The sequence below is a fragment of the Dermacentor albipictus genome, chromosome 7 (assembly GCF_038994185.2).
Source record: "Dermacentor albipictus isolate Rhodes 1998 colony chromosome 7, USDA_Dalb.pri_finalv2, whole genome shotgun sequence".
In the NCBI taxonomy this organism is placed as follows: domain Eukaryota; kingdom Metazoa; phylum Arthropoda; class Arachnida; order Ixodida; family Ixodidae; genus Dermacentor; species Dermacentor albipictus.
The window spans coordinates 106,935,759-106,948,191 of record NC_091827.1 but is presented as its reverse complement, the minus strand read 5'-3'; the positions used below and the strand labels follow the sequence as shown (position 1 = coordinate 106,948,191).

At 44.1% G+C, this 12,433-nt stretch overlaps 1 protein-coding gene and 1 non-coding gene across 2 annotated transcripts in view; one reads left to right on the top strand and one right to left on the bottom strand.

The window, feature by feature from the left end:
- Window positions 1–12,433, top strand: part of LOC135903519 (uncharacterized) — a 75,837-nt gene that overhangs the window by 2,645 nt on the left and 60,759 nt on the right. The window contains exon 3 of the mRNA XM_070521412.1: window positions 11,934–12,034. Coding sequence (XP_070377513.1) covers window positions 11,934–12,034 — 101 coding nt within the window. The remainder of the gene's footprint in view (window positions 1–11,933; window positions 12,035–12,433) is intronic.
- TRNAL-CAA (transfer RNA leucine (anticodon CAA)) lies at window positions 6,344–6,416 on the bottom strand. Its single transcript has one exon. It is a non-coding gene; the product is annotated as a tRNA-Leu (tRNA).

Sequence of the window (12,433 nt, the reverse complement as noted above, 5' to 3'; positions counted from 1 at the left end):
AGACGCAACATGCCCATAAATGCGTGATGCAGTTAGATATAATTCTATCCGCAATAAGGGTTTACTTTCTCATTACCATGCAGCCGCAGATGCACGAAGGCGAGCTTTGTGGTTCTTTTCGTTCCCCCCACACGTCCGGCGCCGCCACTGCGGCAGTTGATGGTGATGATGATGGTGATGATGATGGTGATGATTTATTGGCATCCCCTTTGAAACGAGGCGGAGACAAATCGTCACCTGGCCTCTTTAGTTACTCATGCATGCTATCAATGTTTTTTCTTCTTTTAACATTCCTTTATACATAACTATAATCTACATTTTACCGCTGTCTATGGGGGTAATGGATCCGGTTGTATTAGTCTCTTCCCTGCTTCTTTTCTCATCAATACTGCAAACGCCTCTTGCTTATCTCGACTGTTGACCAGTTGATCATTCTGTCTACCTTAAATCCAAGTGCTTCTGGAAGTTGTAGGTTACGTACTGCCCTCGTTGGGTGAATCCCTTCGCATTTCATTAGGATAAGTTGAGTGATCTCCGAATTTTGCTGCAGCATACACATGCCTCATTTAATTCTGAATACTTTGTCCTAGCCACACCCCTGCAGTGGCCAGTGTCGGCAGAATGTCACCTAATGACCTCTAGTCGAAAATACGGCAGATTGTGATAGAATTACTACGGTCTCAGCAAATATCTTATTTCCCAAGGATTTTCAGGACAACTATGCAGTAGAAACAGAACGCGTCCGAACGCCGGCTGCTCCGGCTCCATGGTGAATAGCAGTTGATGCATCAGGTGTCGACAATTACCAGGGAAGACTGCGATGTGGGCACTCATATCGGCCACCTTCCAATTACGAACGGCATTTTCTCTCGCCTCGTTTATCACAAAGAACGTCGGCTCGCTACCGTACCCATGAAGAGCGATACTGCTATTCAATGCCTTAAAGGCCTGGTTACTCCGAGCTGCTGCAGGTGTCTCGACCTCTCTGGGTATGCTACAGCTGTGGCACCCCAGGTCACACATCGGAATTTCCCCACTACCATTTTTCATACACCAGCGGTTGCCTTTGCTCATGTCTTTGCAGCCTCTCAACCACCCGTTATGAACTTTTACTTGTTGATGGCGTAGCCACGATGGCAGTTGTAGATACAGGCGCAACAATTTCTGTGATAAGTGGTAAATTTAAGAACCTTCTTGAACTAAAAGTGATGTTTTGTCTAAGCCGTGGTGCGACATTCCGTGGTGTGAGCGGTGATGCGTTGTGTCCTGAGGGAGTCTGTGCAGTGGACGTGTTTTTGTGCGGCAAAGTGTTTCCCACGGAATTCACAGTTATTACACAATCTACAAATGATGTAGAAGTGGGCGCCTTTCCGTCCACGGCAGTTTCCCAGGTGCGCTCTTGGAGAAATTTTCCTTGATGAATGCATCTTTATTGTCTGCGAGGACATGGTCATTCCCGATTTCTCCTTTGTGCGTTCCAGTAACCTGTTCTTGTAACGTCCTTGCAATGTTCGATGCCACGCTGGAAGCAATTGACTTGCGTGAAAAAAGAACACTTGAGTTCTCCGTTGCGTGGTGCCTCTAGTTGAAGGACGAACAAGTGTGTGGACACTTAACAGTTCAATAGAGCCTTGCAGTGTTGCCTCGTGGCATGAAACTTGCTGTATGCAAACCCGAAATCTCTTCGACGCTGGTTGTGGTTGTTCATGCTTAACCTGAGGGTGGACATCTACGCTCCCAAGATTCAAAAGATTCACAACTGTTACAAATGATCAGGAAGTCACTTAGTGAAAGCGAACGTCATACACTCCTGCGCGCTCTCTCCATACAGTCGGAAGTATTCAACTCTTCAAAAAGCAGCATAATGCCTTTTATTCCAGCGTCTCGAATACGTCGTCGGATCAACACCGCTTTGGCGCATCTCATACTGCAAAAGCGTTACAGAGTGGCACCGTGAGTGTGCAACATAATCAATGAGGACTTCCTAGAGATGCTAGGAAAGGAATTAACTCAACAATTGGCAAGTCCTGGGCCTCTTCCGTTATTCTTAAGAAGAAGACATGGTACGTGAAGATTCTGCTTTGTATGAATGAATTCCGTTATCAAGAAAGACGCCTACCCACTGCCCGGTATTTATAGCGCCATTGACTGCCTGCATTCCACTTCCTACTTTTATTCCCTGGGTGAGAGAACAGGTTATCGGCGAATTGCGAGGCACCGAGCTGACAAGGAAAAGACGGTATTCGTTACGCCTGACGGGTTGTACGAATCCAACGTCATGCCGTTTGGATTGTGCAATGCGCCGGAGACATTCGAAAGATTCATGGACACAATTCTGTGCGGTTTGAGATGGCAGATATGTATGGGCTACATTGATGATATAATTTTTGGACAAACATTTGAGAAGCACAACACCCATCTTGCTATTGTACACAACTGTATCTAAAAGGTCGGTCTTGAGTTGAATTTTAAAACGAATGCCATTTTGGCGAGCGCGAAACAGTAGCATTTGGACATCTAGTTACTAAAGATGACATTAAACCCGACCCACACAAGGCGGCAGCCGTTGAATCATTCGAGCAACCTTAATCTGTCAAACAGCTTCATAGCTTCGTAGGGCTCTGCTCATACTTATGATGAATTTTCTGCGTGAGAACACTCCGTTTCGTTGGACCCCCGAATGTGAAAACAGTTTTCGATAACTGAAGTTCTTGTTAACTTCATAGCCAATACTCCGGCACTTCGATCCTTCGTCTCCAACAGAAATTCACACAGACGCCAGTGGGGTCGGCTTCCGTGCCCTCCTCGTTCAGCGCTTAAAGAACAACGAACATGTCGTCGCGTACGCAAGCCATACTTTAAGCAAGCCTGAACTCAACTACACTGTGACCAAACAAGACTGCCTAACAGTAGTATTTGCCGTGCAGCGGCCTCACTCGTACCTTTATTGTCACCCGTTCACCATCGTCAAAGATGACGATTCTCTGTGCTGGCTCGTTAATCTTCGGGCCCATGTGGTCACCTCGTGCGATGGCCCCTTCGTGTACAAGAATATGTGTTCACTATTTCGTACAAGAGTGCCCGTCCACAAGCTGTCGCGGATTGCCTTTCTAGGAAGCCACTAGGTACGACAGATTGCGAAGGCGACAACTTTGACCACCTTATCGATTCCCTGTCGCCTGACTTTCCCAATGCCTTGACATTCGCCGCCGAGGAGCGCTAAGACCCAAGCTCGAACATTTTGTTTCTCTGCCACGCAAGGACCTCTAATGGAAGGCCGATTTTGCGTCCGTGATGGTCTTCTTTATAAGAGGAACTTATCAACAATGGGCGCCCGCTTCCTACTGGTTGTTCCAGAGTCTCTTCACACAACTGTTAATGCGTTATGCACGATGACCCGACCTATGGTCACTTAGGGACCGCGCGAACACGCGTACCAACCGTTCTTTAGGGACCGCAAACTGAGGGGACGGTGAACACTCGTACCAATCGTTCGTTGGTACAGTCGTACCAAAGAATGATTCCAAAGAATGAATGAACGATACCAAAGAACGCTACAAGCGACCTACGTCACCTCTGGTCTGTCACCTGCAGCCACTAAAGCACCCCAATTCCCAGATTGAAGAAGTCGCCATCAGCCTAATTTTGACCGTTTCTGCGCTTTCTTTCTTCTTCATTTGATATATTGCATGCAGACAATACAATCTAGTGTTTGGACTCGTAGCCTTGGCGGCTAGTTTGGGGTGCGATAACAAGAAGACATAAGAACAGCGTAGTTATATTATAAGACAACTTAAACACACGATATTCAAACAATTTACAGCGAAACTATAAGATAAACAAAAGGCGATGTTATGGAAACAGAAATAGAAATAAACAGACACTGTCAGCATTCATGAAATAAGTTTTCTAAGCGTTGTACAAGATTTTGGCTAGTGTTTACATTGTGTTGGACTGCGTTCCATAATATAGCAGCCTTGAACTCTACGAGTCTCTGTCCATATACAATGTGACGTGGTGGTAAGTTAACACAGTTGTTAGTGGCTGCATTCGTGTTTTGCTCCAGAAAATTTAATATTATGATGGGTAGCAGATAATTAAACTTAGTATGGCATTACCCGCCTGAGCAAGTTTTACTTTGGTTGCCTAACTGAACGGCAGAACACGAAGAAATTGAAACGCAGGTTTACTTCGAGCAGTATGTTTAGGAAAGGTAACTTTTCGTAGCGCCCATGTTTGAAGACCGATGACAAGTTCTATATAGGCTTTGTACGTATTTCCCCAAGATTCTAAACAATAATACACGTGACTGTATTAATGCAAAATATTCGTTAAACTTCCAGGACAGAACATTGATGGCCTTTTAACAATACATGATAACCATAGGCTAATTTGGAACATACCTTACCAATTTGATATTTCCGATGCATATCTGATTCAAAACAAGAAAGAGAGGGAGAGACAGAGAAAGAGCAAATAAAGGAAAGGCAGGGAGGTCAACCAGACGAGCGTCCGGTTTGCTAACCGGCACTGGGGGAGAGGTAAAGAAGGAATAGAAAGAAGGAAAGAGAAGGAAGTAATGACCGCGTGTGCAGTGAAGCATCGTGACACAAAAGTGGACTTCCATAACTGGCAACTTGCGTTGATCCCATCTCGGACGATCAAAGGGTCAGCGGTCGTTACGCGAATAGGAGGCTGTGGTTGAGCTATGGGACTTACACGAGAGTTGCAAGCACCAGATTAAGGGCATCCAGTACTTGCATTGCACTTCGCACGGACGGGTAAGCAACTTTCTGAAAAGTGCACGAAATGTATTTGTGAGCGACCCATAGATACCTATAGCGGCATAGTCTGTTGAACTGGGTATTATTCAAAATATAGTCAGGGAGTCACAGTTCGCTTCATGTCTCCTGGAATGGAAGACTACAAAATTGGTTTTGTCGATGTTAAGTATAAGTTAATTTCTTATGAGCCTTTTCATGGCACGACCGAGTTCTGAGTTTGTTTTGCCCAGCAGTTCTTCGATTGTGTCCCCAACAAGAAGTAAAGCCGTATCATCCGAGTATAATGAAACGTCAGAGCACATTAACATCGACGGAAGATTGTCGGTGTGAACTGTTAACTGTTCACTGGTGTTAACTGTTATCTGTTAACTCTTCAGGAAGCAAACGGTGGGTATCTGTGTGTGCTGCCTACCTGACGCGGTATTGCGAGACGGCCGCGCTATGCTCCATCACTGCAGCCCAGGTTTCTGATTTTATGCTACATTCAATCACACTTCGACACGACCCTTCTCGCGTGATAATCAGAGACCATGGTGGTCAATTTATTGCCAAGAGTATGGAAGAATTACTGTGTTATTTCGTGTGCCTACAAGTTCGCACACTCTACAGCTTACCATTCACAAATTAATGGTGTCACCAAGTGCGCAAAGCGAACATTGATCAATATACTATCAATTTATGTTGTTCGGACCATACTAACTGGCATGATGTATTACTGTTCGTGAAGTGCGCTTTGAACTGTGCGTAACACGAAACGACCGGTTCCGGCCCTCTCTACGGTTCCGGACCTCGTCATACGCGGCACATATTATCTTTTCTTTTGTCATCCATGACGATTTTTCTATCGCGGAGAAGAGGTTTCTCGACATGCTCGTGTACATACCTTGGCAGCGCAAGGCCACTCTAAAACACGCTACGACAGTCACCACCAACAGGTTACCTAGTTCCCGGAAGCCTCGTGTGGATATGGACTCCAATACGCAGACGTGACTTTAGCCAAAACCTAGTTGCCCACTATGTTGGGCCGTTCATTATCCTCGATTGTTTAAGCGAGGTGAACTACACAATTGCGTGTCTCACTTCTGATGGCCGCTGTTTACGCAAGACTGAAGACAGCGTGTTGCCCGGCTGAAACAGTTCACAAGCAGGAAGCAGGAGTGACTCGCCAGAAGGGATTTGTCTGGGAAAGGAGGAATGTTACAAAGGCTCCCAGCCAGTGCATAACACGGGAATCTTTGCTCCCACGATTGCCACGGTCTCCGTGCCTCGGCGATCATTAAAATCCCTCCTTAACCCTCTCCGGATACCGTAACAATGTATATATATATATATATATATATATATATATATATATATATATATATATATATATATATATATACATATATATATAAACGAGAAGAAAGGGGGTTAACCGACGGGCCCGATATTTATTAGTCATATAATGAGAAGCCAACAAACACTGACACCAAGTACAACATAGGGGAAATTGCATGTGCTTAATAAATGAAATAAAGTAATGATAAATTAATGGAAATAAAGTGGATGAAAAACCAACTTGCCGCAGGTGGGAACCGAACCCACAACCTTCGCATGTTGCGTGTGATGCTCTACCAATTGAGCTACCGCGGCGGCGTTTCCCCATCCACTTTCTTGGGTATTTATGTGTACTAGTTGAACGCTGGGGGTGTTAGCCAGCGCCCCCACTCACAGACCTTGGCGGCGGACGTGGAACGTCTTTTTTGCCGCAGGCGTCACGAGAACGTGATCTTTTTCGGGTGAAGGCAACTGGTCAATAAACCCACATATGCTACCTGAAGGCATCAATGTTGCCGGATTCGAGACCCTCGTTATGTAATAAACGAGAAGAAAGGGGGTTAACCTAGGGGCCCGATATTTATTAGTCATATAATGAGAAGCCAACAAACACTGACACCAAGTACAACATAGGGGAAATTGCATGTGCTTAATAAATGAAATAAAGTAATGATAAATTAATGGAAATTAAAGTGGATGAAAAAACAACTTGCCGCAGGTGGGAACCGAACCTACGACCTCCGCATGTCGCGTGCAATGCTCTACCAATTGAGCTACCGCGGCGGCGTTTCCCCATCCACTTTCTTGGGTATTTATGTGTACTAGTAGAACCCTGGGAGTGTTAGCCAGCGCCCCCACTCACAGACCTTGGCGGCGAACGTGGAACGTCTTTTTTGCCGCAGGCGTCACGAGAACGTGATCTTTTTCGGGTGAAGGCAACTGGTCAATAAACCCACATATGCTACCTGAAGGCATCAATGTTTCCGGATTCGAGACCCTCGTTATGTAATAAACGAGAAGAAAGGGGGTTAACCGAGGGACCCGATATTTATTAGTCATATAATGAGAAGCCAACAAACACTGACACCAAGTACAACATAGGGGAAATTGCATGTGCTTATTAAATGAAATAAAGTAATGATAAATTAATGGAAATTAAAGTGGATGAAAAAACAACTTGCCGCAGGTGGGAACCGAACCCACAACCTTCGCTACATGCGAAGCCCGCGGCAAAAAAGACGTTCCGCGTCCGCCGCGAAGGTCTGTGAGTGGGGGCGCTGGCTAACACTCCCAGGTTTCTGCTAGTACACATAAATACCCAAGAAAGTGGATGGGGAAACGCCGCCGCGGTAGCTCAATTGGTAGTGCATCGCACGCGACATGCGAAGGTTGTGGGTTCGGTTCCCACCTGCGGCAAGTTGTTTTTTCATCCACTTTAATTTCCATTAATTTATCATTACTTTATTTCATTTATTAAGCACATGCAATTTCCCCTATGTTATACTTGGTGTCAGTGTTTGTTGGCTTCTCATTATATGACTAATAAATATCGGGCCCCTCGGTTAACCCCCTTTCTTCTCGTTTATTACATAACGAGGGTCTCGAATCCGGCAACATTGATGCCTTCAGGTAGCATATGTGGGTCTATTGACCAGTTTCCTTCACCCGAAAAAGATCACGTTCTCGTGACGCCTGCGGCAAAAAAGACGTTCCACGTCCGCCGCCAATGTCTGTCAGTGGGGGCGCTGGCTAACACTCCCAGGGTTTTACTAGTACACATAAATACCCAAGAAAGTGGATGGGGAAACGCCGCCGCGGTAGCTCAATTGGTAGAGCATCGCACGCGACATGCGAAGGTTGTGGGTTCGGTTCCCACCTGCGGCAAGTTGTTTTTTCATCCACTTTAATTTCCATTAATTTATCATTACTTTATTTCATTTATTAAGCACATTCAATTTCCCCTATGTTGTACTTGGTGTCAGTGTTTGTTGGCTTCTCATTATATGACTAATAAATATCGGGCCCCTCGGTTAACCCCCTTTCTTCTCGTTTATTACATAACGAGGGTCTCGAATCCGGCAACATTGGTGCCTTCAGGTAGCATATGTGGGTCTATTGACCAGTTGCCTTCACCCGAAAAAGATCACGTTCTCGTGACGCCTGCGGCAAAAAAGACGTTCCACGTCCGCCGCCAAGGTCTGTGAGTGGGGGCGCTGGCTAGCACTCCCAGGGTTCTACTAGTACACATAAATACCCAAGAAAGTGGATGGGGAAACGCCGCCGTGGTAGCTCAATTGGTAGAGCATCGCACGCGACATGCGAAGGTTGTGGGTTCGGTTCCCACCTGCGGCAAGTTGTTTTTTCATCCACATTAATCGCCATTAATTTATCATTACTTTATTTCATTTATTAAGCACATGCAATTTCCCCTATGTTGTACTTGGCGTCAGTGTTTGTTGGCTTCTCATTATATGACTACATATACATATATATATATATATGTATATGTAGTATATATATATATATATATATATATATATATATATATATATATATGTGTGTGTGTGTGTGTGTGTGTTTGTGTGTGTATATATAAGGTGTAAACAGGACGTTGGAATTCTGTTTGGCCTTAATTGACATAGAGTAGGGTGTTCTTTTACATACGTTAAATTTGAAGTACAGCTTTTGAAATCGGAAGCAGATCAACTTAACTTATAAAGGAGTCCTGTGCCACAGTTGCTGCTTTTCGTGTACTGGAATTCGTGCAGTATTGGCTTCAACGACGTAGATGGAACTTTACGCTGCTTTTCAAACACATAAGGTAACCTACTTCTGATATAGATTGCCTCTCTTCTAGAAACTGCGTTTATGCATTCAGCAATACATAATGCATTTGACAAATATAACTAGAGGTTATTTTTGTTCCAGAAATTTATGGCCTCAAAGAACACCTCGGAATATATTCGGGTTCATGACTAGTGATTAACGTGTTTTATCTAAAGCGAAAGTGTCTTCTGAGAAGCTTAACTTAAAATCTGTGGCATATACGCACGCCACAAAACCATCACCACGTAAATTTTCCGGCATATACCGCGAAGTGTCTGTTCTTTGCCGCGCTCTTTGCATATTGACCCATGGTGTGACCTGTAGACAGCGTACACCTATTAAAGCACTTGGATTTAAGGTGGATAGAAGCGTCAACCGATCACCAGTCGAGATTACTGGAATTTCTTCGCGCTTCGAGTGGAACTTGTAATAATAAATAACTGCGCGAATTATTGGACTTGAATTTGCGATTGCGGAACAAAGCTGCTTCTGCTTTTAAATAGACATGTTCCTCTTTCTTGTTATGTCCAAATTCTTCTATACAGGGATCAATCATTTTTTACATCTAAAAAACGTTCAATATTGCAGGATAAGTAAACGCTAATGTTGGCTTTTCGATATATTACGCGTCCGAAGCGCGGTGCCAACAATATCGTAGTCCCTTCAAGAATTTTATCTTGTTCTTGCGTCTTTTTTGTTTTAGCGAACAGAAAAAGAAAGTGCGCAGAAGGCTAGGTGAAAATTTGTGACGTTGCCTTAGTCTGTCCTAAAGTGCAGTGCTATCGGTTAACCACTTCCTTTCTTTTTTTGTTACCCCCGTATTGCCTTATTGGACTGGCGCTGACTTCCAGACCCCCCCAGCCTAGGTATTTCCTACAGTTGTAATCTATCGGCTTGTGCATTCTAGCCACAATATTCTTTAAGTTTGCGTGCAATTGCCAGCTTTTTAAAGCAAAGGTGTCTTAGGAAACCTTACCATACTTTCCTTACCTGGGCTCTTGCGGTGCTTGCCAAACAGATGCCTGCTTGCGAGTCGGATATCACGTGCACCCTATACCATGTCTGCACAAGAACGTGTGCGCATGCGTTAGTTTCGAGTAGGCCATGAACTCAGGAATGAAGTAAAGAATTCCGTATATTAGTTCACATTACACATGTCGCTCACGTCATACTTCTTTCAAGATAAAACTGTCCTCACCACTCTTACTCGACAAACATAGCCTTCATACTCTTGATATCACTGACTTCTCCTAGTGCACTAACGTGAACTGGAGCTTGCATTTCAGCTAAGATTGGTAAGAGTACAGCACAAGATCTTGGCTTCACATTAATGTTGGGACCAATACGCTGCATAAGCATGAACTTTGCATACGCTGACGCGTTGCATAGGTCATGTACAAGTAGCTCTACTACACCAAATTGATTTTTATGTGTTTGTGTAACCATTGCATAAACCTACAAAATTCACATTTATAAAGCTTGCGTTCAAGTGTTACCATATTTGCCGGAACGGTCATTTCAGAATGCATGTTTTTTTGTGCGACTTCAAAACAGCTTGGCATTCGTGAGATATGGGTATATTTCTGGCATTTTCGCTCCTCCAGAGTGCCCTAGCTAGTCGAAATAGGCATTAATGTGTAAGTCTCAACGAAACCAGAAGCCGGAATACACTACCAAGTGTGAAACCTTATGGTATGAGTGTCTTTCGCGCTAATATAGTCGAAACTACACAGATTGCTTCGGAGACTGGACTATCACCGGTATGGGTGCACCTGCCCTGTTAGCAAAAAGAAAGGGTGTCTCAATTTGCACCACCGCGAAAGAAGACAACATCGACGCCTACGCGCAAGAAATAAAATAGCAAAGGAAAAAAAAACAATTCCCATAAAATAAAGCAATAGAAGGCCTGGAAAAAAAACGTTGTCTTTAGCTGTGCAACGAAGAAAATTATTGAAAATATCATGCAATTATGAAAATTGTATCATCTTTAATGCCGCAGTTTCAGCACACGTACGTATATATACACCATGTACGAAACCTTGTGTTCTATAGCGTCGACACTGGTTGAGATTTCTTTGCATTTTTGTTCTAAGTTCTTGATTGTATTCTATAGCTCAGTCCGTCTCCTCATATTTTCAGAGCCGACCTACGTAGTTGCGAGCATTTTTACCGCTCTTTTGATTGCCCTTGTTTTATTGCGTCCACAACAACAGTAGTCCTAAATGCCTATATTAATTGCCCTTTGAGAAGCTGAACATTACACTTTCAAAGCTTAACATTAATGTTCTTTTAATGCTTAAAAATGTTGTAACCATAGGGACGTGATCGAGAATCTATGTGTTAGCAGCAACTTGGTTTTCTGCAGCCTATATCGCGAAAAAGGCACTAATAAAATCAGCTTGAAAACTGAATACTACAACTGTCATAAAAAAGTTGTGTTTTGTGATATCTTATACGAAGGTCAGCCAAATAAAAACTACAAATGTCTAAGAAATGAGTGAAAAATGACGTCAGTAGCTTGTACGTTGCAGACATGTTCCTAACAGTGCCTCCGATGTTTACTATGTAGGACCACCCAACAGGTGCAAGAATACTGGCACACGAATTGCGGAAAAATGAGTCCCCTCCATGAGACCTTCGCCAGGGAGAAACATCGTTCTGTTATTCGATTTATGCATAGTGATGGTATGAACCCTGTCTAAATTCGCTATAGAATGAAGGACCGATATGGTGATGCATGTGTTACTACGGGAAGACTACGAATGAAGTCACTAATTCGCAGACAATTTGATTTCCTTTGTTGATGTTCCTCGTTATGATACCTGAAAGCATCGCAGCCGTTCAAGCTATCTTGATGGAAAACCGCCGAGTGACGCTGGATGACGATGCAGCAAGTGTAAACATCCCTCTTGTTCAGCATACCACTTTGTACATGATGGGCTCGGATTTCACAAAGTACCTGCGAGTCGATGGACAACTAGTGTGTGCGTACTCTACTCATCACAGGGAGGTGCCTCTCGAGGAGCAGCCACAGAAGTGGAATTTCTGCATGATCGCTGTGGCTGCAGCTGCCTTGGTCCTTGGGGTTGGCGTTGTGGCCGCCTACCGTGAGTTATGGTTTTTTTTCCTGCTTCACTCTAATTCTGATGGTCCAGTACAGGAGTACACACACTTGAGTTATTTTGGGTGCGAAGCTTGAAGAACGCCCTTTCACGGCGCTACAAAACAGGCCCGCGCTACGAAAGGTCTGATCTAGTGTGTGAAATAGTTTGCCTCGATGCTGATTTGTATCTACTGTTGATGAAAGGCATCAAACCCTGGACAATTGCCTGTTTCCGAGAGGAAGTGCGGCCAAATGCGACCAGGCTCATAGAGGCTTGCTTACTTTAATGCAGAAAACTGATTTGGCCTCCCGTTTATAGACATTTGTTCCGTGTTCCTACTTTCTTTTGTCGGTGTCTCTGTCATTTCTACATTTCCTATTTTCTTTCCTATTTCTTTGTTTA